The 27143-nt window shown below is 40.9% G+C and overlaps 1 protein-coding gene across 6 annotated transcripts; it reads left to right on the top strand.

Moving 5' to 3' along the window:
- Positions 1-60: 60 nt before the first annotated feature.
- mmadhcb (metabolism of cobalamin associated Db) lies at positions 61-27143 on the top strand. 6 transcript variants are annotated; one of them, XM_059647471.1, is made up of 8 exons: positions 68-454; positions 5886-5919; positions 6856-7000; positions 10329-10546; positions 11558-11666; positions 12690-12820; positions 24578-24664; positions 26585-27143. In XM_059647471.1, exons 2-8 carry the CDS (start codon positions 5911-5913, stop codon positions 26786-26788), a joined length of 903 nt encoding a protein of 300 aa, XP_059503454.1. In that variant the 5' UTR covers positions 68-454; positions 5886-5910; the 3' UTR covers positions 26789-27143. The 6 variants fall into 6 exon arrangements, with proteins under 6 accessions (XP_059503455.1, XP_059503454.1, XP_059503450.1 ...); XM_059647467.1 differs by having other exon boundaries at positions 68-475; XM_059647469.1 differs by having other exon boundaries at positions 68-523.

The following is a 27143-nucleotide window of genomic DNA, read 5'->3' as shown; positions in this document are numbered from 1 at the left end:
TCAACCACAGTGGCCGCAGAAACAGCCAATTGCAGCGAAATTCAGGAAATGAGCCTGACGACAGCTTCGCGGTAGGGGGGGGAGGCATCAGAAATCGATGTTCTGTTTCTATCTGGCGCCAGATTTAGTTTTACAGACGGGGCAGGGAATGAATAGTTTATCATATTTGTTCAACGAATGTAAATGCTTGAGAGAACCTTCGTGATGTCAGAATGGACCACCAGAATAAAGCCTGGATTGCACACGTAGGGTCCCGTCGCTATGGAGCGCCACGGGTGTCGGTAGGAACGCTCTGACGCCACACGCATGCGTACGTGCGTTTGGCACGTTGGCCGGAGGCGGTGGGACACTTTCGGAGAAGAAGTAGAGAAGGTGAACGTGGACCACCTTCCTGTGAGTTTGAAGTAGAGGAGGCAGCATTGTCTTCCGCCCCGCCCCGGACCCGCATCGTGAGGTTCGCTGTCAGAAAATAAAGGTCAATATGTGAGCGAAGCCCGGCAGCTGTTTAGCGGGCCCAAGCCAGGTTGGATCTGTAGGTCTCTCTCGTGCTTATCTGGTTAAACGTCCTTGGTGGAGGATGTACCGTAATTTCAACACTCAAATGTTGTAAACTCTCCGTGTCCGAACTAGCTCACTTCAGGAGTAGCGCGGCACGATGGGCCGAATGGCCATCGCCACTCTATTGATCCTTGATCCTTGGTCCCTGTGCCCCTCGTTTCTCACCCCTGGTCTACCCCCCCGACCCCGTCGATGATGCGAAGGCCCATAGTTGGTTTGCACACATAAACTAAAGGTATCATCCTGTAACTATTCACTCATCAAGCTCCCTCCCAGAGCAGAAACTTTCATTCTGTGTGTTGGGAAGGCTGAAACCATTCTTTTTGGTGGTTCCTCCAAAATCTGTACCCCAGCTGCTAAATTAGTCTGTCTTCCTACCAATTAGTGTCTTTTTTTTTGGGATGAATGACTCAACAACAGTACCGATTCTTCATAGAGTGTGGGTACACGGCAGGTGTTTGCACATATACAGGCGTGATTTCAGTCTCTAGCTTCACAAGAAGTTGCCTGGTCTCCGTTTGGCGATGACAGTCACAATCCAAATATTTTTGAGATGCATATGGATTCTGTGGTACTTTTGTACTAGTTTCAACCAGTTGACTTGAAAGAGAAATGCTGAGGAAATTGTATCAGTGATAATGGGAACTGCAGATGCTGGAGAATCCAAGATAATAAAATGTGAGGCTGGATGAACACAGCAGGCCAAGCAGCATCTCAGGAGCACAAAAGCTGACGTTTCGGGCCTAGACCCTTCATCAGACAAGGGGATGGGGTGAGGGTTCTGGAATAAATAGGGAGAGAGGGGGATGCGGACCGAAGATGGAGAGAAAAGAAGATAGGTGGAGAGAGTATACGTAGGGAGGGGATAGGTCAGTCCAGGGAAGACGGGCAGGTCAAGGAGGTGGGAAGAGGTTAGTAGGTAGGAGATGGAGGTGCGGCTTGGGGTGGGAGGAAGGGATGGGTGAGAGGAAGAACAGGTTAGGGAGGCAGAGACAGGTTGGACTGGTTTTGGGATGCAGTGGTTGCCCAGTTCGACGCCTCCCCCCCCCCCCCCCCCCCCCCCACTGCACCACACAACCAGCCCAGCTCTTCCCCTCCACCCACTGCATCCCAAAACCAGTCCAACCTGTCCTGCCTCCCTAACCTGTTCTTCCTCTCACCCATCCCTTCCTCCCACCCCAAGCCGCACCTCCATCTCCTACCTACTAACCTCATCTCACCTCCTTGACCTGCCCGTCTTCCCTGGACTGACCTATCCCCTCCCTACCTCCCCACCTATACTCTCTCCACCTATCTTCTTTTCTCTCCATCTTCGGTCTGCCTCCCCCTCTCTCCCTATTTATTCCAGAACCCTCACCCCATCCCCCTGTCTGATGAAGGGTCTAGGCCCGAAACGTCAGCTTTTGTGCTCCTGAGATGCTGCTTGGCCTGCTGTGTTTATCCAGCCTCACATTTTATTATAATGCTGAGGAAATGCTTGGTTATCATCGAGGCTCATCTCTGTTTTTAAAATGTAGTGTGATTGTAGTGGCTTCATCACGAAAGGGTTGTTCATTGTAAATGATAGCTCTTGCACTTAGTGTTATTGCTAAATAATTGTTTCATAGCCTATTGTAGTTGTCCTACTGATTGTTCTGCTGGAGCAGGTTCTGTGCCTGTTTTGTCCATTCTTCCTGGCAACCTTGGAGATGCTTTTCTTGGCAACCAGGATAAAGAGGCCTAAGGAAATGTTGCTGGGCCTGTAAAGTTAGCTCTGGTGTCTCTTCACAGATGTTACCAGACCTGGTGAGCTTTTCCAGCAACTTCTGTTTTATGGTTAAAAAGGTCAGTAGACCAATGACCAGTGTCACTGGGATCTGAGTCACCACTTCTGCGACTTTGGTTGCATTCTGCCATGGGAATTATTTCAAAATCTTAACAATTCTGTTGAAGCCACTTTTGTTGAAAAGGGTATCAGAGATAATGGGAACTGCAGATGCTGGAGAATTCCAAGATAATAAAATGTGAGGCTGGATGAACACAGCAGGCCAAGCAGCATCTCAGGAGCACAAAAGGCTCTCTGATGAAGGGTCTAGGCCCGAAACGTCAGCTTTTGTGCTCCTGAGATGCTGCTTGGCCTGCTGTGTTCATCCAGCCTCACAGTTTATTATTTTGTTGAAAAGGGGGTGACATTGGATGTTGGCAAAGTTAGAGAGTATTTTTCAGGCTGTTTGAAACAGGCTAGTGTTTTGAACTGGAGAAATTGTAGTGAATTTTGCATCGTGGTCACTCCTAGTCAGAAAGATGTAGAGCATGGGAACAATTCATCCATGCTAACGGAAGGTGTTTGTGTGGGTTGAAGAATAGTTTTCCACTAACATCAGTTTGATAAATTTGCTAAATTGGCTTTGTTTACTCCACTTGGCTTGTTTGTTATTACAGACATGCATTTCTTTGTGTATGACGGTACCAGTGATATGTATTGAACATTGAGATTTTTAATAGTGGTATAGAGTCATAGAAATATGCAGCACAGAAATAGAACCTTCAGTCCAACTCGTCCATGTCAACCAGCTATCCTATATAAACCTGATCTCATTTGCCAGCATTTGAGCCGTATCCCTCTAAATCTTTCCTGTTCGTATATCCCTCCAGGTGCCTTTTTAAATATTGTAATTGTATCAGCCTCCACCACATGCTCTGGTAGCTCATTCCATACATACAGCACCCTCTCCATCAAAAGGTTTCCCCTTAGGTCCCTTTTATATCTTTCCCCTCTCACCTTAAACCTACACCCTCCTAGTTTTGGACCGTCCCACCTTGGGGGAAAAGACCTTGTCTATTTCACCAATCCATGCCCCTCATGATTTTATAATCCGCTATAAGATCACCTCTCAGCCACTGACGCTGCAAGGGAAATAGCCCAGCCTATTCACCTTATCCCTGTAGCTCACACCCTCCAACCCCAGCAACATCCTTGTGAATTTTGTGAATCCTTTCTAGTTTCACAACATCTTTTCTGTAGGAGGGAGATTCTTGCTCCTGACCTGTTGGGCATGTTGCTGAACCTGAAGAAGGGGGTAATGGCAGATTGAGTTATTGCACAAAAGACCAGGATCATTATTTAATCACCAGTTTGATGACATTAAGCATTATTTCTAACAACGGTGGACCAAGTGAAGGCTGCCATTTTCCAATTGTCAATAGTACGTGGAGTTTAGGGAAAGATATCCAACAAAGCTGGGCTTATGGTTTCACTCTCTTTCAAGTTCCAGTCCCCAAAATCATCATCTCCAAATTCCCACAGAATACTCAACCTGAATATTTGATTATATTAAATAGGATCTGAATTGTTGATCAACCAACTCCAGGTTTTTTATTTTTTTTGGAAGCTGGAGGGTAAAACCAATTTTTTTTAAGTGAAAGATATAGTGTGTTAAGGATCAGATCTATAACTGGAGTGTATTGATACATTAGTGCTTCACTGGATTTAAATTAATGAGAAATTGAGGTTGAGTATTGCCTGTTACGTAACAGTATTCATTCATACTTGGAATAGCGGGTTTTGAGAAGATTTGTAGCTCAAGTTGAGCTTCTGGATGTGAGTTTGCTCGCTGATCTGGAAGGTTAGTTTTCAGACTTTTCGTCACCATTCTAGGTTAACATCGTCAGTGAGCCTCCGATGAATCGCTGATGATGTTACCTGGAATCATGACGAAACGTCTGAAAACTAACCTTCCAGATCAGCGAGCAAACTCACATCCACATACTTGAAATGTTGCTTCAAAATCTCCAAGTTTTAGTTGACGAGTGACTTGTGATTCTGTAAAGTGACTTTCTAAAATATAACCTGGATAGAAATAGCTTTAAAATTTGAAATGCTGAGCAGGGTTTGCTAACTTGGGACCCTTGAACAAAGCATTTGCTTTCCAAAAGTCATCAGTGATATTATTTTAAATATGTGTTTCTGATCGTTAAAGTGATGATGTAACGGCATTTTCATGTCCTTCTGAAGGCAAAAGTGGGTGGTATCTACTCTATCAATTGGGGTAACGGCCTGTCATATTTAAAATTTGTCCATCAGAAATGAGGATTATCATTCTTCTCCCTTCCCTTCTCTCCCAGGATATTTCTTTATTTTGTAATTATTTATTTTCTAGCATAGAAATGATATTGATGGGATGTGTGAAAACCAAACTTGAATTGTTTGAAAGAAAGCTTAACTAATAAAAGTTACCATAGTTCTTTTTTCATTTCAATATACATGTCTATATTTTGTCAAAGAGAATTATTTCTTTTTCCAAACTGGTATTCTTATTTTTTAAAAAATGAACTTTTTGGGGATCAGCTAGCTCAGTTGGTTAGATCGTTGGTTTGTAATACAGACCACTGCCAACAATACCAGTTTAATTCCCACACTGGCTGAGGTCACTGTCAAGGTCCCTCATTTTCAACCTTGCCCCTCGTCTGATGTTTGATAACCTCCAGGATAAATTTACCACCAGTTGTTCTCTAATGGGTGATCAACCCTGTTGTCCTTTGACTGTATAATGTGAAAAATTTGCCTGAAGCTAATGATTTGAATACTCACTGCTGTCTTTCATATAACCACTAACTTGTAAAAGTATTTCTCTTACAAATAACAGTTTTCCTCCTTAGACCAGAAAGAAGGCTTCCCCAGAAGTTAAAAGTAAATTGTAATTGTAGATTGTCTTCAGAGATTTCCATTTTGAGTTCTTTATAGATAATTTTCAACTGATCCTTGCTAAACAGAGCTGATGTCACTAACCCTCATAGTTTACATAGCGCTGAAAGTAAAATTAATGTTTAACTATTTATCTGAAGAAGTAGCAGTAAATCTTTGTACACTTTTTCGTATCATCAGATGTGCAGCAAGTTAATGCTGATTCTATCCACTTGTACAATTATTAGTTTTTTTCTTGTGGAATTGATGTTATGAGATTATGTCAGGACGGATTGTGTTTATCTGCATTTAACCTCTTAAAACCTAAATTTGTTACAGCTACTGCATTACTTAGCTTGCCTTTATGGTAGCACCCATTATAGTTTAGCCAGTGAGTCTAGTGCCAGTGTCTTAAAAATAACCTCATGCTATATCTTGAGTATAATTTTGATGTGTCAAGGTAATTTACTGTATATGATGACTTAAATACTGAAAGTTTTTAGGCTTGTAGTTGATCATTTTCTAGAAATAAATTTAAGGGTGAAACAGAAAATCTGAGTGCCTGAACTAAAAGCTTTGTCCCATTTTGTCAAAGTTAATTGTGGAATATTTTAATATAACTAAATTCCTGGTAATCATTTTGTTGTTTTGTTTTGTGGGACAGGTGCTGGGTGCAGAACCTGAGCAAAATGGCTAAGGTACATTTTGGATTACTTTCTTACCTTAATCTTTCTGAAGAGTGTATGAATAAATACTAAACTTACACTGCTAGAAAAGGGCCACTTTTCATTTGGAGGCAAATATATTCTGTTAATCCTGTGTACATTTCTTTGGCAGATGTTAGACCTGGGGAATGGCATTTTTACATACAATATTTATGTTAGAGGTGAGATGAAACAGCGTCAGAGTATGCCCATTACATCAACGTAGCATTCACCTCTTCCATGCTATCACGGGACCTCTCCAAAATTGCTCAAGTGCTGAACTGAAAGCAATTCGTGTAGATCCCTGCCCACTAAGAACTTGAGACTGCCTGAGTGTGTTTAATGTTGGATCCTTAAAGTCATTAGAAACTGGAGTCTGTGTGCAATTAACTTTGTCACGTAATTCACCATTTGTAAGCATTTATTAAGGACATTGTAAAGCTTTGTTTTCTCATCTTTTATCTCACTTTCCTATTGTCTATTTTCTTTCTTTGTTACCTCGTGGATTTATTATATTTAGCACTGTGCTACATTTTTCTCCCATCCTTTGTCCCTATTTAATAGACTTGGTGAATATGTTAGCACCACTTTCTCTTTTATTTTGCCCTCTTTTCTTCTATTTCCTGGTTCCACTTGGGAGAGCAGTCTGAAACACAACACTGGAGGCGCATCATTGACCTGCCAAACAATCCAGAGTCCAAACCTCAGCCAGACTTGGGCAAGAAATTAAAGAGGATCCTGGGTCAAAATTGTCCCTTTTGCCTTCAAATGTAGCATATTTGTTTCTTAAACAGAAACATTTACCTTTCTAGGTTGATTCTGAGCTGAAACAATTAGCTGGTGCAGCATTTGCTTATCATTTGAAAAATTATGTATATTCAATTTAATTTTATTTTACTCCTTTTTTACTTCTATAAACCACTCAAACAGGCACTGTGCACGAAGGCCAGGTTCGTGACCTACTTGCCAGGTGTTCATGCATTGATTAGAAGGATTGCAACCTTTAGAACATTTTCCACAGCAGGCTCTTCAGGGTCTGATGAGCCTTATGTTGCAGTTATACCACCCGATCAAGGTAGGAAGCGTTTTCCTCAATTGTCACTTGGTAGTATAGAATCTTGACTCTTGTTAAAAGAAGAAGACATGCTATTGAAGCCTTTTATTTTCCATCATCAGGACAATTAAAAGAATACTCCATTTCAAACACAACAAAAGTTTACAGTGTATTATCTCTCATTATGTTTGTGGAAAGCTTGCTCAGAATTGATTGTGGTAACTCATTCAACCATTTGGCCAATTCACTTTGCAGAATCAATCATAAATAGATAGCGCATAAAGTGACATCACCAACGTGTGTCAGACAATCCATATATCTGTCGGTATGGTAAGCCATAAGGACTAATCCGATCAGGTAAACCAGTAGGCAGCTCCTTATTCTTAAGCAGGTCCTAACTTGCTAACTTTTCAGAGATAATGGGAACTGCAGATGCTGGAGATTCCAAGATAATAAAATGTGAGGCTGGATGAACACAGCAGGCCAAGCAGCATCTCAGGAGCACAAAAGCTTTTGTGCTCCTGAGATGCTGCTTGGCCTGCTGTGTTCATCCAGCCTCACATTTTATTATCTTGCTAACTTTTCAAATTTGTTTTCGAGTAGGACTGTGCAGGTGTGCTCCAATGATTTGGACCTATCAATCACTCATCCAATTTCCATGTGCAGTGCTGTTGGTAGGAATAGCTACACAGCTTCAACTTTGAAGCAAGTTTTTTTTAAATTGTTAGACCTGTGTAACAGTTTTAAAATCAGAAATTGCTGGAAAAATTCAAGAAGTTAGGCAGCATCTGTGGAGAGAAAGCAGCGTTAACATTTATAGTCCAATGACTCTTCATCCTCAAAACATTAACTCTACGTTCTCTCCACGGATGCTGCCTGACCTCTTGAGTTTTTCCTGCAGTTCCTGATTTCAAGCATCCACAGTTGTTTGGTTTTGTATGACAGTTTCCTGATTTTTATTAAATATTCCCTATTGCAACATGTGAACCAATCAGGGTCAATTTGGTTTTTTAAGAATTTAACAAAAGATTTGACAAAACTTAAAACGTAATGGTAAATTCTCCATGGCATTGCCTTGCTTGGATAAACAAATCAACATCCTTTTCCCTTGTAATGTAAATTGTGGTTCCTTTGAAATTTAGTATTCTTGCATTTGTCCTGATGCTTTCAAGGCAAAAGACTTGACAGCATTCCTTTTTTTTCAACAATATTAATTTTCCTGACTGTTAACATTTGTGTTACTGAGTCTGGATAGATAAAACTCATTTGGAAGACTCTTTCTCGGGTATTTTTGCTTTTCTTTTAAGTTCAAACACTCATTGCTAAGCAAGCTATGCCTGCACATTATGATTTTGGGTCTTTCTATTGTAAATTATAAGGGGACACAGGAAGAACTCAACTTATTAAAGATGTGGTGATTGTGGCAGGTGAGAACCAGAGTTTTGAAATAGAGAAATGAAGAAGCCATGTAAGATTGGAAAAGTTCTTAGTTTTTGGAAGTTAGCAGCTGCTACCTGCTTTACTATAAAGCCTTCCTTCTCTAGATATACATCTGGCTATTCACTGAACTCATTTAAATTTTTTCAGTGAGTTCCCCACCCTTTGCATGAAGGAATGTATTTAGTAGACTTCACTGGTAATTGCTTCGCATCTCTTACCCTTCAGGTGCTTGTGCTCTCCCAGCTCACACTGTAATTAGTTTCCTTTTGTTTGAACCCTTCATCATCGTGAATAATTTTCTCAATTTAATTCGTAAGATTTCCCATCATAGTCTTAAACTTCAATTATGTAATTTGCTATGCCCATTTTTACCAAACAAAATATGCTGACAGTTTAACAAAATGTGAGGCTGGATGAACACAGCAGGCCAAGCAGCATCTCAGGAGCACAAAAGCTGACGTTTCGGGCCTAGACCCTTCATCAGAGAGGGGGATGGGGGGAGGGAACTGGAATAAATAGGGAGAGAGGGGGAGGCGGACCGAAGATGGAGAGTAAAGAAAATTCTTTACTCTCCATCTTCGGTCCGCCTCCCCCTCTCTCCCTATTTATTCCAGTTCCCTCCCCCCATCCCCCTCTCTGATGAAGGGTCTAGGCCCGAAACGTCAGCTTTTGTGCTCCTGAGATGCTGCTTGGCCTGCTGTGTTCATCCAGCCTCACATTTTGTTATCTTGGAGTCTCCAGCATCTGCAGTTCCCATTATCTCTGATGCTGACAGTTTGTTACTTTTCTTCACGTAACACGACTAAGTCTCAGGAATTCAAGTTATGCTGTTTCAAAACCAGTTCATAGTCTTTCAACGGAAGTGGGAATCAAAACAAAATGTAGCAGTCCAGATGGACTCTGGTCATTGCTTTATATTTGACTTAGTTGAAAATTAGTCTGTGTTGTGTCATGGAAATTGCTAATTTGCACCATATACATTCATTTTAGTGGAACTGTCGCACATGTGAGTGCATAATACAGGTCAGTGAGTATTAGTCATTTACATAAACATTAATTCTATTCAGCAACTGAGCAAACACCACACGCAACAATCAAAACCCCTTCACGATCTGCTTCTCAATTTGCTTCTGATTTACTTAGTATAGTATACACGTTTATTTATAAAATGTAAATAAATAACTAGCTGCCAACAAAAGATCTGTAAATAAACATTAATAACATTAAAAATTAAGCCTGTCTTATGAAACTTCTTCATAATAGCATTGGAATAGAACATAGAACATTACAGCACAGTACAGGCCCTTCAGCCCTCGATGTTGTGCCGACCTGTCATACCAATCTGAAGCCCATCTAACCTACACTATTCCATGTACGTCCATATGCTCATCCAATGATGACTTAAATGTGCTTAAAGTTGGCGAATCTACAACCGTTGCAGGCAAAGCGTTCCATTCCCTTACTACTCTGAGTAAAGAAACTACCTCTGACATCTGTCCTATATCTTTCACCCCTCAATTTAAAGCTATACCCCCTCGTGCTCGCCGTCACCATCCTAGGAAAAAGGCTCTCCCTATCCACCCTATCTAACCCTCTGATTATTTTATATGTTTCAATTAAGTCACCTCTCAACCTTCTTCTCTCTAATGAAACCAGTCTCACGTCCCTCAGCCTTTCCTCATAAGACCTTCCCTCCACACCAGGCAACATCCTAGTAAATCTCCTCTGCACCCTTTCCAAAGCTTCCACATCCTTCTTATAATGCGGTGACCAGAACTGTGCGCAATACTCCCAAGTGTGGCCGCACCAGAGTTTTGTTTATCTTCTATTCTCCCCACTTCTGTGTAGTTGTTGAAAATTAATACTGAGTTTAAATAAACATGTCTTTTATTCATGCTTTTATTGCCAGGTTTACAGACTGTATGGCCTGATGAACAGATGGGACCATTTGGACCTCAGGATCAGCGATTTCAGCTGCCGGGTAACATAGGGTTTGATTCCCATATTAATGGCATTGCTAACCAGAAGAGAATTTCAACAAATAGGACACTTCCAGATGTGCTAACTGAGCCGTTAACCTGTGAGAAGCACGAATTCATTCTTGCACAATTTGTCAACGAATTTCAGGCAAGACATCACCGTTTTCTAGTTAATTATTGACTGTAAATGTTAACCAGTTGTCAACCTCCTGTGACTAATAATTTGAATTTCTTCCTGTTTGTCTTCTGTTTCATACTAACTTGTAATGAAATGTGATCAAAGCTCAATGTCTATCAATCAAGTAACATAAGATTTAGTTACTTTTGTGAAACTGGTGATCAACATTTCTTTTATTCACTCAGGATGGGGGTATCACTGAGTGGCCAGCTTTTATTGCCTGTCCCTAGTTGCCCTTGAGAAGGTAGTGGTGAACTGCCTCCTTGAACATCTGCAGTCCACCTGCAGTGGGTTAGCTGCAGGTGCCTTGAAGGGAATTCCAGGACTTTGAACCTGAGACACTGAGGGGGGTGGCACTATATCTTCCATCATTCAACTTCCCCTGAGTTCAGGAACAATGATGAACTTTGTCTTAATTTCATTTTTATTTTTACATATGAGTTTTGTCATTGCAGGCACTGTGGTGGTTTGGCTGATGAAACTCTTCAGTCTATTTTTCATGTAAAACTACACATGACAATAAATTTCTATTCTGTATTTGAGTTGGGATGATAAGGGGATTGGAGGCGAACTTGAAGGTGTGCATCTGCTGCCCTCGTCCTTCTAGAACAAAGTGCTCATGGTTTTGGAAGGTGCTGTGTAAGGAACTTTGGTGAATTTCTCCAGACCATTTTGTAGATAGTACACAGTACCATTGTTGAGCATTGATGGTGGAAAGAGTAGATGTGGTGTTAATCAAGTGGGTCGCTTTGTCCTGGGTGCTGTCAAGCTTTTTTGAGTGTTTTTGGAACTCTGCCCATCCATGAAAGTGGGGTGTATTCCATCGCACTCCTGATTTGTTACTTGGAGATGATGGATAGGCTTTGGGATTCAGGAGGTGAATTAACTAGCCAATATGTTGCATATATATTCCTATTACCACTAATCCATGAATTTTTATTTTGCAATAACTTGTCCTTTTATATGTCACATTTCTTTTAGGGAAATGAAGCTGAGCCTCAACCACAGGAAATCACAACTGCTGAAAATTATTTTGAGAATGCAAAGGTAGAATGTGCAATACAAACTTGCCCAGAACTACTTCGCAAAGGTCTGTTTATTTGCATAGAATTTAAGCTTTAGAGTTTTAAATATAAAGGCACATTTACTTTATAATAAGCTAAAGAAGTTGCATGTGTGCGTATATTAGTATCATGCTGCCCTGATGTCCTCTTCCACAGTTTGGACGCGAGATGTTTTTGTCTCTGTCTCTGTGTCTCGCGTGTTTTTCCTCTTTCATTTTGATGGAGAAGCAGAATGAAGACTATTTTCACTGAGCTGGAAGGTTAGTTTTCAGACGTTTCGTCACCATTCTAGGTAACGTCATCAGTGAGCCTCCGGTGAAGCGCTGGTGTTATGTCCCGCTTTCTATTTATCTGGTTAGGTTTCCTTGGGTTGGTGATGCCATTTCCTGTTCTTTTTCTCAGGGGATGGTAGTGAAGTTGTCCTAGGATGGATGTGAAGCCAAACAGAGACACGCATGAGAATTCCTAGAAGCATGGCATTCCAACCGGAACTCCATCAACAAACACATTGGCTCCAAATCAATCTACCATCCCCTGAGAAAAAGATCAGGAAATGACATCACCAACCCAAGGAAACCTACACAGATAAATAGAAAGCGGGACATAACACCAGCACTTCGTCGGAGGCTCACTGATGATGTTACCTAGAATGGTGACGAAACGTCTGAAAACTAACCTTCCAGCTCAGCGAGCAAACTCCCATCCAGAACCTCAACCTGAGCTACAAATCTTCTCAAAACTCACTAGACTATTTTCAGTCTACGCCATTGATCCTTTCCTAATTACACAACTGTTAAACATTTCTAATCATACAACATAACAAGCATATGTGGTACTTTAAACTTTTTGCATGAACCAGAAATGCAGCGGTTTAAATTCAACTGAGCTGTTAGATCAGGAAGAAAGTTATTGTTTCTTGCCACTAGTAGTCCATGTTACAGATTTACACAGCTCAGAACCAGGTGTGCGTACAACAAAATTACTTGAAATTTTTTATTTTGTATATTTTGAGCCACAGAATTTATTTGGTCTTCATGTTATTTTCCAAGATTTTCAATCAATGTTTCCTGAGGCTCCAGTTGCAGGATTCACAGTACTTACTGTCACACAACGGAGTGTTAATGATATGACAATTTGGAATGAAGCTGTGGAGGAGGAACGAGAGCAACTACTGGAGAAAGTAAGTAATAGACATTTTAATGTCTAGAGCTTAAAACGCTAACTTGACATTACCTTTCAATGCTGCTTGATTTACATGTCTTTTCGTTTGCTCGTAAGCTTTACTTAATAATTGGTAGAATTGATGAGACACTGAGAATTACTGGGTGTAATAGGCTGAATAGTGGTGGGCAGTCACTTTCTGGGCCCATATGGTTTAAGCCTAAGTTTACCTAAGATTGGAAATTACACACTTTGATAAGGGCTGTTGTGGCATGGTGTTAACATCCTTCCTCTCGGCCAAAAGGTCTGGGTTCAAGACCGACATGCACCAGAAATATATCACAATACATCTGAACAAGTTGATTAAAAAGAAAACTTGTAAGCTGAGGGAGGGTGACTTGTGACATTTGTGGTGGTGCCCCCACCTCTGGGCCAGATTGTGCAGGATCAAGTCTCTCCATTTCCAGAGGTGTACTAAAACGTGTCTGATCTTGCTGATTGAAATAACTGTGTTGACATGTTGGCCTTCCATAGTTCCAACAAGCCTGTCCACCCTGTAGCACATTGAAATTAGAAAATTTCATTTAGCCCGTCTAGTGTGCTGTTCCATTCAATCATGCCTGATAGATTTCCGAACCCCATTCTCCTGCCTTCTCCTGGTAACCCTTGATCCCGTTAACAATCAAGAACCTGTTTTAACTCTGTATCTCTACATTGACAAATAGAAAGCAGGCAGAACTCCGCATCTTGCAACCAAGTTTGTTTTATCCCTTGATTTTTCGTTCACCCGTTGTTTTTCTTCCACCAGCTTTCTTGCTGTATCAAAACTTTCATTTTGTTGGGTTTCTGTGATCTGTTGATAGACTTGACTAATTTATAGATGTGTTTTATTTCTGGCTCACTTTTTTTAAACTGAGAGCTTAATTTTGAGCCAAGCAGTTTTTCAGCCATTTTGTAATCTCTTTAATATTTTGGTTAATGCTTCAAAATAAATGCTATCTGTGTGATGACAGTGCCAGCAGTTGAGTTGTTAATATCGGTTCCTCTGATAGTCTTTAATTTGAATCACTTGGAGAAATGTTGGAGGTGAAATAGCTTCAAGACAGATTGGTTGGTAACATCTGGCTGGGTTAGTGCAGCAGTTGTTGGTTTTGTATTATTCAGACAGGTTTTCATTTAATTCACAGGTTTTCTTAGCACATGTGCAGATAGCCTTCAGTCAGATTCTCATGCAAATGAGCCAAATCTCACAGTGGTAGTGAGATAACAAGGCGTGGAGCTGGATGAACACAGCAGGCCAAGCAGCATCTTAGGAGCACAAAAGCTGACGTTTCGGGCCTAGACCCTTCATCTGAAAAGGGGGAGGGGGAAATCGTTCTGAAATAAATAGGGGGAGGCAGATCGAAGATGGATAGGGGAGAAGATAGGTGGAGAGATGATAGACAAGTTGAAGAAGCAGGGATGGTAGTGTTTGCATTAGGTAAAACTAACAGAAAACTAACTATTGATGGATAGATCTAACATTCTCGTGCTTTTACGCAAACAGTGTGCTGCATGTGCTCAAATGCTGAGTGCTTGTGTTTTGGTGAACTTGAAGTAAGTTGACTAAAAACAGCACTGGAAGAACTCAGCAGATCCAGCAGCGTTTGTAATGTGAGAAACACAACATTTTGAGTCCAGTATGACTTCAGAAGTCCCAAAGAAACGTACTATTGGACTCAAACTTAAACTTTGTTTTTTTCTCTTCATAAATGCCGTCAGATCTATTGAGTTTTGCTAATGCATTGCTTTTATTTCAGAGCTCCAGCATCCACAGAACTTAACTTATTCAATAAAAGCAAATATTGCTGTGAATCTTAAAGATCATGTGAGAATACTGACCATAGGAGATATTTTAAAACTACAAGTGAGCACACACAATTACCTGGCAGGAAAATATCAGCTGAACTGTCAGGTTTGCCCTACATCATGACAGCTAGTCTCGCTGTCTAAACATTCTTCTCATCACCCACAAATGTCAACTCCTGTCCACCCTCACTACCGTGCAATCAGCTGAGATGCTGAAAATGAATGAAAATAAACGATCCAAGACTAATAGGAGAAAAAAAAGTGAATGAAGAAAACGATCCAGGACTAATAGTTCTGTAAGATTTCCACTCTAACCTGTTCTGATAGAAGGCAGTCGAAAAAGTCACATTGTCATCTTTTGTTATAATGAGGCTTCTGGCAACTATAAAATGACAAAAGCATTTACCAGTGTTCTCTTTAACTTATCGTTATGGGATTTCAATTTGGAACCTTAGATTAACAATTGCTGGTAGCCAACCATAAAGTCAACTGTTGCAGTAATAGACAGGAAACTTCAGTTCTCCCAGTCAGGCAGAAAAAGGCAAAGTACTGGCACTTAAAAATTAAACTGTGTTGCAACAGGGAGGAGTGAACCTGGTGAAAAGAGCACTTCCTTAGATAGTTCTAATGAAGGGGGCATCAGGCATAAATGTTAACACACTTGGCCTGAGTATTTCCAGCATATTCTGTTTCTTTTTATATTATTTCCAGCATCTGTAGTTCTATTCCAGCAGTGTAATCTGGCTGGCAGTGTTTTCTTGCGGCTACCAGTAGGTGGCACTTTTTTTTTCAGCAATACTTCTGACTTGTTGGATTTGATTCTCTCAAACTAGGGGAGTAATTCTCAATTATTAAAAAAATCCTTAAGTTTTAAATAATGCCTTGAGCTACAGCGCTGCTCTTTGTATCCAAAAAATGTAACAAAACAGAAGCAATATCATATTCTCTTTTGGGGAAAATGGAACAGAAAATGCAAGTAAAATAGCTTAATTCAGTCAGTTCCACTAATTGGTAATAGCCATCTAACATTATTATCCTCCAACCAAGTCAAAAGGTGCATTTCCGCCTCGTGATGAGTATCCTATATGCAAGATGTCTTGCTCATTCATAATTGATTTAAAAAAAACAATATCTCCAAATAGGTGAATATTTATTTATCTGCAATACTTAATCAAATTTGACTTCTCTCTGTGAATTAAACAATGCTTTGTCTTATTGCCTGGATCAAGTTAGGGTTTTCAACTAGTAAACATTAATCCCAACAATTAATAAAATGATGCATTAAGCAATTTGAACTGTACCCTTGCATTAACCTAATAATCAGAAAAAAAGGGATGTGTATTAGTAATGATATAGAAACACAAGTTAAAATATTAGTTTATTTCAAATTCAGATAAGGGCAGGTTTGTGAAACTTCCTCCTTAAACATTTATCCAAATATTTTCAACTCTGTGTCCTGTCAATATTAATTGAAGTTAAATAACAGTGGCCAAGAATCTTGTCCAAGGGCATATTTGTCAATATTGTGGTTTCTCTGAATAAACGATATTGTTAGTTTATTCTATCAATGTGGAAAAAAAATGTGCAGAAGCTAATGAATCTGCAACTAATCCAAAGGAAAATGTTTACAAAACAGCTGTTTTCTCAAATGACAATTTCAATAATTGAAAACCGTAAATTGGACATAGTGAAATGAACAAACATGCAACTTATGCTCACAAACTCACATCTATTGCATTGAAACAATTCAGTAACTTTATTTAGTTTTAGTTTTGGGTGAAATAATAAAGCTTAGTTGAAAAATAATAAACATAGTGATTGCTTTGAGTTTTTGCTGAAGATTAGTGAGAATGGAGACTTTCTTGTGAAATTCCCAAAGCAACAAGTTGCTAGTCACTTTTGGCAAATCGTTTGATGATCATCAAAATTCAGTCCTTTCTCCAGTGGGATGATGTTAAAAGGCACTTTTTCTGAAGACTTCCTGTTTTAACACAGATGAGAGAATCTTTCTCGCTCAGAACATTTGATAATATTTGGAATTTCTGCCCCAGAGTGTTATAAAATGCTTAGTCACTAAACATTTTCGAGGGAGGAAAGACAGGACATCAAGGGATATATGACTAGGTAGAACTTTTTGAGTTCAGCCATGACCTTAGTGAAAGGTGGAGGAGGCTCAAAGGCATCCATTGCCAATACCTACTCCTACTGAACCAATTCATGCCTAAATGCAACAAGATCTGGACAATATACAGGCTAGGACTGACAAGTAACAAGTGGCAATCACACCGCTGATGTGCCAGGCAAGAGAGAATCTAACCATCACCCCTTAACATGCACTGCTGAAACCCCCACTGTTGATGAGAAACTAAACTGATCTAGTCATAATATGTCCCTAATAAGCATCAGTCTGCAAAGGATGAGTCTGATCTGTATTACAGAATACTCTCCACTGGCCTGAATGAATGCAGCTTCAACAACGCTCGAAGTTTGACACCACCCGAATCAAAGTAGCCCATTTGATACCACATCTCAACCATTCAGCCTCTCCACCACCGATGTTCAGTGGCAGCAAGGTTGCAATCTGCCATCTGCAAGTTGTAGTGCCCAAATTCGCCAAGTCTCCTTAGATGGTACTTTCCAAACCCATAACAGTTACCATTCTAGAAGGACAAAGGTAGCAAAAACAATAGAACACTATCACCTCTCATTTCATTTCCAAGCAGCTCTCCATCCAGACTTGGAAATATATCATCATTCCCTCAGTGTCACTGGGTCAAAATCCTGGAACTCCCTCCTAATGGTATTTTGGGTGTACCTATTTTTAACGGACTGCCACAGTTCAAGTAGGCAGCTCACAGCCATCTTCTAGAGGGCAACTAGGGGTTGGAAATTAACACCGGCCTAACCAGTAATGCTGATGTCCTGTGAGTGAATTTTTTAAAAAAACTTGTGTGTTCTTTTGCATGGCTTCTTTTGTGTAGCTAGAAACAAGTTACTTCGTGGGCTATCAGAACCAAGTCATATGACCATGAGCTGAATATACAACCGGGGGAATTGCAATACAAGATATCATGTTGCATAAATAGAGACACTCTAAGCAATGATGTTGTGCAGTTTTATTAGCAATAATCAAATAAATTTAAACGCAAATATTTCATTACAAATTCACTTTTGGCTGCACTGTAGAAATCTAAAGCTCAGTTGGTGTGCTGAGATGGAGAAAATTGCTTGCTTGCTTGTTTTTTCTTGGTTCTCTGGGAAAAGACTTCCACTATTCCTATTGGTTGATTGACTCAAAGCATTTCATGCCCAGTTATATTTTGTTTGCATGTTGTGCACGCATAGTGACTATGGAGAAACGGATGATTTGGACTTCCTCATTTTCCAGGCTGGAATGGGGCGACTGGTTTTGAATTGTGAAATGCATGATGAACTGTGAACCATTGGTTTCCATTAGTGATTCCATTTCAATGGGATGGGCTCCATCTTAATTATTCTAGGACCAGAATCAAATCACATATCTAGTGCTGTAGATAGGGCTTTAAACTAAAGCATGGGAGAGTGGGTTCACCTGCATGCAAACCTAAATGCAAAGTTAAAGCAGAGGAGGGCTCAGGAGTGATTATTAAAGTTTCCATCGGCGAGGCGGCAACCTCTATGAGAGCTGCATAGTCCCATTTGTCAGCTCTTGGCCCATATCCCTGTAAGCACTCCCTACTTGGAAGTGTATGGTAAAACAGGGTTGAATGGGCATGACTTTGTCAAGGGGAGGTAATGCCTAACAAATCTGTGAGAATTCTGTAAGGTGGCAACAAGCAAATTAGACAAAGAAGACTCTGTGGATGTGATCTATTTGGATTTCCAAATAGATCTCTGACAAGGTATCAAACAGGATGCTGTTAAATAAAAGACCATAAAGTGAGGGACAAGATATGGCATGGATAGAGGTTTGGATTATTAATCAGAACAAAGGAACCGAGGGTATTGTTGCTAAGTTTGCCGATTTAATGCAAAGAAAGGTGGAGGAACAGGTAGTGTTGAGGAGGCGGCAAGGCTGTAGAAGGACTTGGATGGGTTAGGAGAGTGCGCAGAGAAGTGGCAGATGAAATACAATGTGGGAAAGTGTGTGATTATGCAGTTTGATAGGAAGAATAGAGGCATAGATTAATGGAGAAATGCTTTAGTAATCTGAAGCACAAAGGAACTTGGGAGTCCTAGTTCAGGATTTTAAGGTTAATGTGGGTTCATTTGGCACTTAGGAAGGAATTTGCAAATCTAGTATTTATTTGAAGAGAACTAGAATACAAGAGCAGGGATCTATTACTGAGGCTAGAGGTAATGGGAACTGCAGATGCTGGAGAATCTGACATAACAGTGTGGAGTTGGATGAACACAGCAGGCCAAGCAGCATCTTAGGAGCACAAAAGCTGACGTTTCGGGCCTAGACCCTTCATCAGAAAAGGGGGAGGGGGAGAGGGTTCTGAAATAAATAGGGAGAGGTGGGTGGCGGACCGAAGATGGATAGAGGAGAAGATAGGTGGAGAGGAGAGTTATAGGTGGGGAGGGGATAGGTCAGTCCGGGGAGAACAGACAGGTAAGGGGGCAGGATGAGGTAAGTAAGTAGGAGATGGAGGTGCAGCTTGAGGTGGGAGGAGGGGTAGGTGAGAGGAAGAACAGGTTAGGGAGGCGGGGACAAGCTCGGCAGCTATTGGGATGCAGTGGGAGGAGGGGAGATTTTGAAGCTTGAGAAATCCACATTGAAACCGTTAGGCTGCAGGGTTCCCGAGCAGAGTATGAGTTGCTGTTCCTGCAACCTTCGGGTGGCATCATTATGGCACTGCAGGAGGCCCAGGATGGACATGTCGTCTAAGGAATGGGAGGAGGAGTTAAAATGGTTCGCAACTGGGAGGTGCAGTTGTTTTTGAGAAGCGAGCATAGGTGTTCTGCAAAGTGGTCTCCAAGCCTCCGCTTGGTTTCCCCAATGTTGCGGAAGCCACAACAGGTACAGTGGATGCAGTATACCACATTGGCAGATGTGCAGATGAACATCTGCTTGATGTGGAAAGTCATCTTGGGGCCTGGGATGGGTGCAAGTGTAGCACTTCCTGCGGTTGCAGGGGAAAGTGCCGGGTGTGGTGGGGTTGGAGGGGAGTGTGGAGCGGACAAGGGAATCCCGGACAGAGTGGCCTTTCTGGAAGGCAGACAAGGGTGGGGATGGGAAATTGTCTTTGGTGGGGTTGGATTGTAGATCCCTCACCTTCCTGGACATCTGTCTCCATCTCAGGCAACCACCTAGAAACCGATGTCCATTTCAAGCCCAGCGACTCCCACAGCCACCTAGAATACACCTCCTCCCACCCACCTTCCTGCAAAATTCCCTCCGCTATTCCCAATTCTTTGCCTCCACCGCCTCTGCTCCCAGGATGAGGCATTCCACTCCTGTACATCCCAGATGTCCTCGTTCTTCAACGACCGCAACTAACCACACACACCCCCACCCCACCCTGCAGTGGTCGAGAACACCCTCGACCGTGTCTCCTGCATTTCCCACACCTCATCCCTCACACCGCCGCCCCCCCCTCACCCCACAATAACCGCCAAAAGGGAATCCCACTCGTCCTCACATAGCACCTTACCAAACTCCGGATACAATGCATCATCCTCCTACACTTCCGCCATCTACAATCTGACGCCGCCACCAAAGACATTTTCCCAGCCCCACCCTTCAAGACCACTCTCTCCGTGACTCTCTTGCCTGCTCCACACTCCCCTCCAACCCCACCACACCCGGCACTTTCCCCTGCAACCGCAGGAAGTGCTGCACTTGCCCCCACACCTCCTGCCTCACCCCCATCCCAGGCCCCAAGATGACTTTCCATATTAAGCAGACGTTCACCTGCGCATCTGCTAATTTGGTATACTGCATCCTCTGTACCAGTTGTGACTTCCTCTGCATTGGGGAAACCAAGCTGAGGCCTGGGGGCTGCTTTGCTGAACACCTATGCCTGGTTCGCAATAAACAACTGCACCTCCCATCATGAACCATTTTAACTTCACACCCCTCCCCCTCCCCCTCCTATTCCTTAGACGACATGTCCATCCTGGGCCTCCTGCAGTGCCATAATGATGCCACCCGAAGGTTGCAGGAACAGCAGCTCATATTCCGCTTGGGAACCCTGCAACCCAACGGTATCAATGTGGGTTTCTCAAGCTTCAAAATTCCGCCGCCCCCCCCCCCCCCCCCCCCCCCCCCACTGCATCCCAATACCAGCCCAGCTTGCCCCCGCCTCCCTAACCTGTTCTTCCTCTCACCTATCCCTTCCACTCACCTCAAGCTGCCCTACCTCCCCACCTATACACTCCTCTCCACCTATCTTCTCCTCTATCCATCTTTGGTCCACCTCCCCCTCTCTCCCTATTTATTTCAGCACCTTCTCCCCATCGCCCTTTTCTGATGAAGGGTCTAGGCCCAAAACGTCAGCTTTTATGCTCCTAAGATGCTGCTTGGTCTGCTGCGTTCATCCAGCTCCACACTTTTATCTATTACTAAGGCTCTGGTTGGACCATATTTCGAATATTACAAGCAATGAATTTAAGGAACAATGTGCTGGCAATGGAGAGGGCCCAGAGGATGTTTATAAGAATGATCCTGGGGATGAATGGCTTGCCGCATGAGGGTTGGTATTTGATGGAGTTTAGATGGATGACAGAGAATCTCATTGAAACTCTCAGAATATTGAGAGGAACGCAGCAGGCCAGGCAGCATCAAAGGAGCAGGAAAAGTGACGTTTCAGGTCGGGACCCTTCTTCTGAAGAATTGAGTGGACGAGGAGAAGATGTTTCCATGTGTCAGAGAAACTAGTACCTGATGGCACCGCCTCTGAAGGCATAACCCTTTACAACTGTGACAAGGTGATTCTTCGGAACCTGTTGCCACAGAGGGTTGTGGAGGCCATTTTGCTGTGTATTTAAGACTAAGGTAGGCTATTGGGCATAAAAGGTTATGGGGAGAAGGCAGGGTTATGGGTTTTAGAAATGTATTCGTCATGATTGAAGGGTGGAATAGATTTGATTTCCTAATTCTGCTCTTATACATTATGGTCTTAAAAAGACTTGCTGTGGTTCATTAGTAAAAAGCTATCAGTCTGGACAACTTTTAAATTTACACTTGAATGTATTCCTGTAAGGTATTATATTTTATAAAATGTATATCTCATTCCACATATGATAAGAATTCCAAGAACTTTGGACACTTTTTTTTCTGTTGATCGTATGCTTGGACTGTCAACTGTCATTACACAGTAAGTGACGTTCTGTGCCCTTTGTAATACCTGACTTGATGAATGTGCTCAGGAGATTGGCTGTGGAAAAAGATATGAAATTCTTTCGATGCCCCCAGCAAAAGGAGCTACAAGTACTGAAAATGGGAGAGTGGAATCAGAGGACAGACTTGTGAGCTACTCTCCAAGTCCAAGAACTTGTGTAAAAATTCTTCTCCTTTGATATTCCCAATGGGAACGCTGCAGCAGGGGAGAGTCTTTTTCACAAATAATGTTGGCTAATGCCTACCACATGGTCTGCTTCACAGTTCTGAAAAGTTGTTGTAACACTAGCAAATACTCCAGGATGTTATCTCCGTTGGTTATGTCATGTTTGAGACCTTGTGAAACTGGGAACAGCTTTACTGCAGAACCTAAAGCATGTATGTTCTGTATTATAAATTCCTTTCTCATTTTATGTTTCAAATGTGACTATTTACAATTCAACTTCATTGGAAATACCCATAGATTTATTACGAAAATTAACGGAAGCTAACTGATAGAAACTATTAATCACCAAGAGATTTAGTATTAAAAATGCCTGATTAAACAAAATGCCCTAATTTTTTTTCTGAACTTCTGTGGACACTTGTAATGATTCCTGCCTGTCTTGCCTTGATTTTCCTGTGCTTTATGCCTTTACTGGAGTTGCTATGAACGTGAAATCTGAGCCAGTCTAAATGAAATACTTTCTTTGCCAGAATATGTCCAAAATCAATGTTGTTTTCTCCAATGTATTTCAGTAAGCTGATTTAAATCAGGAGAATGTTATTCTGTTGATTTCAAACTGCCTTAAATGCAGAAAGAATGGAAGTGTTTTACTGTAATGATTCTTTTGCGATTGTTAATGGTGTAAGTGTTGGCAGGTTGAAGAAGGAGGCTATGTGAGGGCATTATGTTTATTAATGAATTTAACAATGGTAATTTCTTTTGACTAATTTGTATCAATTTACAGGGATAGTGCACTGGAAATTGAGCCCCATTATTCCTGAGCTGTTGCCAGTGGAAATTTGATTAAACCACCAAATTTCATAATTTTACCTAACTGTTTAATGAGGTTAAGAATATGAAACGCAAATTTTCCATTAACAAGAAAATAAAAGATGTAATCAAGCCACTTTTAACCAATGGCAAGGAAAGAAACATGAATTGCTAATAACTTTAACTTGCCCCTTTCTTGTTTTAAACAAATGCTGTAAAATATACATACAAACAGACACAGAAAAAACTAGGATTTTCATAGGGAGAAAAGGAAAAATAGTAGAGAAACAGCTTGATAGTATCAGACTACCCGAGTTGATGAGTTGTTTTCTTTTCCTTTTGAATCCTTTTAGTACTTAGCTAATAAAACACGGTTGTTTGCGTACCACTGCTATCTTCCATTCATTGGTTGAGAATTTTGTTTGTTTGCTTCCTTCCACCTATCCTTTCCTTTTTATTTGAAGATAGAGCTGTTTAGTGAAACGGTGAGAACAGCTATCAGAAGATTTTTGTTACTTTCTGCACAGGAGACTGAGAAAGATGCTTTTTCTTTTCGAGCTAGAAATTTCTCCTGTTTTCAACAAGGTTGCAGCCACTTCCCCAAGAACCAGTCAAAGCCATGTCTCTGCGCAAAACTGTTCTGAAATCATGAAATCAACCGTGAACCTGGGAGGAATAAACTAGGCATATTCCATGATCCTTTGCCCACCCACAACTACCAAGGACAAATAAATGATGGAAAATGGAGAAACCATGCTTTTGACAATCTGTTTCACTGTAGATTAACACAGAACGTTATGTTGAATAAAATATAGCTGGCAGGAGCCCAAAAATCTAAAGCACAATTGAGACAAAGGTTCCAGAGATAATGGGAACTGCAGATGCTGGAGAATTCGTGATAACAACGTGTGGAGCAGGATGAACACAGCAGGCTAAGCAGCATTTTAGGAGCACAAAAGCTGATGTTTTGGCCCTAGACCCTTCACCTGATGAAGGGTCTAGGCCTGAAACGTCAGCTTTCGTGCTCCTAAGATGCTGCTTGGCCTGCTGTGTTCATCCAGCTCCACGCTTTGTTATCTGAGACAAAGGTTCCACTTTCTTGGGCTGGGGAAGAAGGTTATTCAGTCCTTCAATTCTACGCTCACTCAATGAGACCATGTTTTTGTTAGATGTAAATCTGACCAAAGACATTTTCAACAATTATTTGATGTTCTCTGGATAATTGTTCACTATATTTTAGGGCCAATAATCAATTAGTGTTTTTGGTTTAGTTCTATTCATCGTCCCATTTGTTAGGATCTTTGCTTGTGTATTGAGACTAATCTCGACTATTTCAGAAATCTGTGTTTACAGTGTCAATGCTGTATAAGGTGTGGTAAACATTGACAATTCATTTTTCAACAGTAAATGTAGATACATTGAAATGAACTTTTCTACCATTAATCTCCATATACTTATTTTAAACTGAGAGGTTGCAGGAGCTTTGTCTACCTGATTTTTAAAATTTATTCAATCTCCATTTACCAATGAAAAATAATCAAGAACAAAGTCATAACTGTCTGCATTTTGTACCTCCTGTTTTAAAGAGACTTTATTTTAAACTAAATAATAATTATTGATTTTTATAGTTTGTTAATGGTGCCAAGGAAATCTGCTATGCACTTCGCTCAGAGGGCTACTGGGCGGACTTCATTGATCCATCCTCAGGCCTTGCAGTAGGTATCTTTCAGTAATTACTGTTTAATTCTTCCGTCATTAGGGATATTTGGTCATGAAGGCTTTAACTTTAAAGATTTTCTTTGTAGTGAAGTTCTTTTTGATAGTCTTTAAACTAGATTTTTTTTAGAAGTGCTTTATTGTTGTGATTCATTTGGATTAGTTCCTGGCTTTCTGAGAGTTTGTTCTCATGACAGATTTGCACAATTTAAACTTTATTCCTTTTGTCACCTAACATTTAAGTCTGAGGTTTGAAAGGGCTGAGCCATTTCATTTTGTTAAAACTGCAAAATGCTAACTGCTGTAATGGCTTGCAAACATGATAGGAATTTATGCAACCAAAGAGGTTTTTAAATAGTGAGAAGTTACCTGATTAGAAGAGCAGTATGCAACACGCAATGGATATTTTATGCAGAGATGTTACTATAATCACATCTGAGAAGATCAGAATAATGACATCTCATGGCCTTTTGTAGAAATGATTCAGTTTTACATGACAGTAGAATTAGTTGTGCCATGGTACATAATGGGTTGGATTTTAATTCTGTGGGGGATACAGTTTGAGGTTGATGTGCTGACAATGCGCAATTGTCTAGCCTGCCTACATGTCGGCATGGTGCATGCAGCCCATGGTGCAGTTCTTGGTGGGGATAAAGATGATGACAGCTACCCATCTGCCCATGGTGTAGAGCTAATCAAACCAATTAAAATGCCAATTGTGTGTTTTCTACATACACAATGTAGTAACGCCTGTAGATGGTATGTTGTGAGCCACAGGTAGATCCAGCAAAGTAGCCCAGCATAGATTGCAGATCATTCTGTGAAGCTGATCTCCTCTCCAATTGATGGACTCGCAGTTCTGGGCACCTTTATATTTTGAAACATTTAGGTCTTCAGGTATTCTCACATCTAGGATTAGGAACACCAACCTTCCCTAGTTGGGTTGCTGGCTACCCAATTCTCCAGCCATGGAGTCATCCTGCCTCTTTAAGTGAACTAGGCTCCCAGATACAGCCTGTACATTGGCTGCATCTTCAATAATTGCTTCTAGGATCCCGTCACAGTCTCTACCAAGTAGCCAATATGGAATTCAGCCTAGCAGTAAGATTGGAGTAATAGAAATAAAACTCTGACCCACATTGTCTTGTTAATTTTATAAACAATTATGCGCACATACTCTCACTTTGAAAGCTCTATCCAAGAGTAAATATATAAGTTAGAAATTAAATCAAGATTTCAGGAAGAAAGAATGTAAATGTCATCTGTCATCCTCTGCTCATTTTCCTGTGCCTTAGAGTCCTGTTCTTTGGTTTTAATGCTTGAATAGGCCACCAATTTCAATGACCAGTAAAACTGGAGAAAAGGTTAAAATATACATTTCCATTGCCTCTGTGTGTGCTTAGAGGAAACACAGACTGTCTTCCTGAAACGTCCTCCATTTGAAAGCATCTCTTGAGCTTCACGTCTTTCACCATCACCAGCAAAAATTTGCCATTTGCCAAGGTTCATAAACCTGACCATGAGATTCATAACTGGGCCTGAGGTGACTGATGAAGGTTAGGGATGATGACCCACTGAAGTTTCAAAATACCCTGCTACATCTGAATCATGTCAGTATCTGATCTTGTGAATGAAAGATGAATTACTACATCAAATAGGATGCTGTCATGATTTGTTAACTAACTTGGTGCAGTCTCCTGTGTTGAATATTAGTGTTTTATGATTTAATCAAGATCAGTGTTGCCCTGTTAGAAGTTTAAGTAGACCAATCTTGCAAAAAAATTTGTAACTGTTTGAGGAATAAAGTATATTAACATTTAGAGCAGTAGCAGTTTTTCTTGTTGAATATTATGTTGCTTAAAGCAGTCAAGTATTTTTTTTCAAATAATTGCAGTGATACCTCATATCGTTTCTTACAGTACTTTGGACCATACACAAATAATGCACTGTTTGAAACAGATGAGCGCTACCGACATCTCGGTTTCCGTATTGAAGATCTTGGTTGTTGTAAAGTTATTCAGCACAAGCTTTGGGGGACTCATGTATTTGTTGGTAGTCTTTTCACAAATGCACCTACAGATTGCTCAGTTATGAAGAAACTGCAAGGGAGCACCCCACTTTGATTTCAGTCATGATTTTAGCATTAAAAGGAGGTCAGAAGACTGTTTAAAAAGCTCCATTTTATTGATGCATTCTGGTGGCCAATGTATATTGTACTTTGAGAAGCGGGCTGTAAAATGTTGAATATATCAGTGATATTTATTTTAGTTTACTTCAAATGAAAATGTAAAAGACTGATCATGAAAACTGTTACTGGGATATGTACACAATGTAATGGAAATGTTACTAAAGTCTACATCAGTGATGCTTCAGAACTGTTTACTGATGACATTTGGTTCACGTTCTGTGGTTTGTTCCAATTCCAGTAAGGCAGTCTATCTCAACTGAGCAAATAATAAATTACATTTTATAAAACTC

Source organism: Stegostoma tigrinum, chromosome 7 (genome assembly GCF_030684315.1).
Source record: "Stegostoma tigrinum isolate sSteTig4 chromosome 7, sSteTig4.hap1, whole genome shotgun sequence".
Lineage (NCBI taxonomy): Eukaryota > Metazoa > Chordata > Chondrichthyes > Orectolobiformes > Stegostomatidae > Stegostoma > Stegostoma tigrinum.
This window is presented reverse-complemented; position numbering and strand designations above follow the sequence as displayed.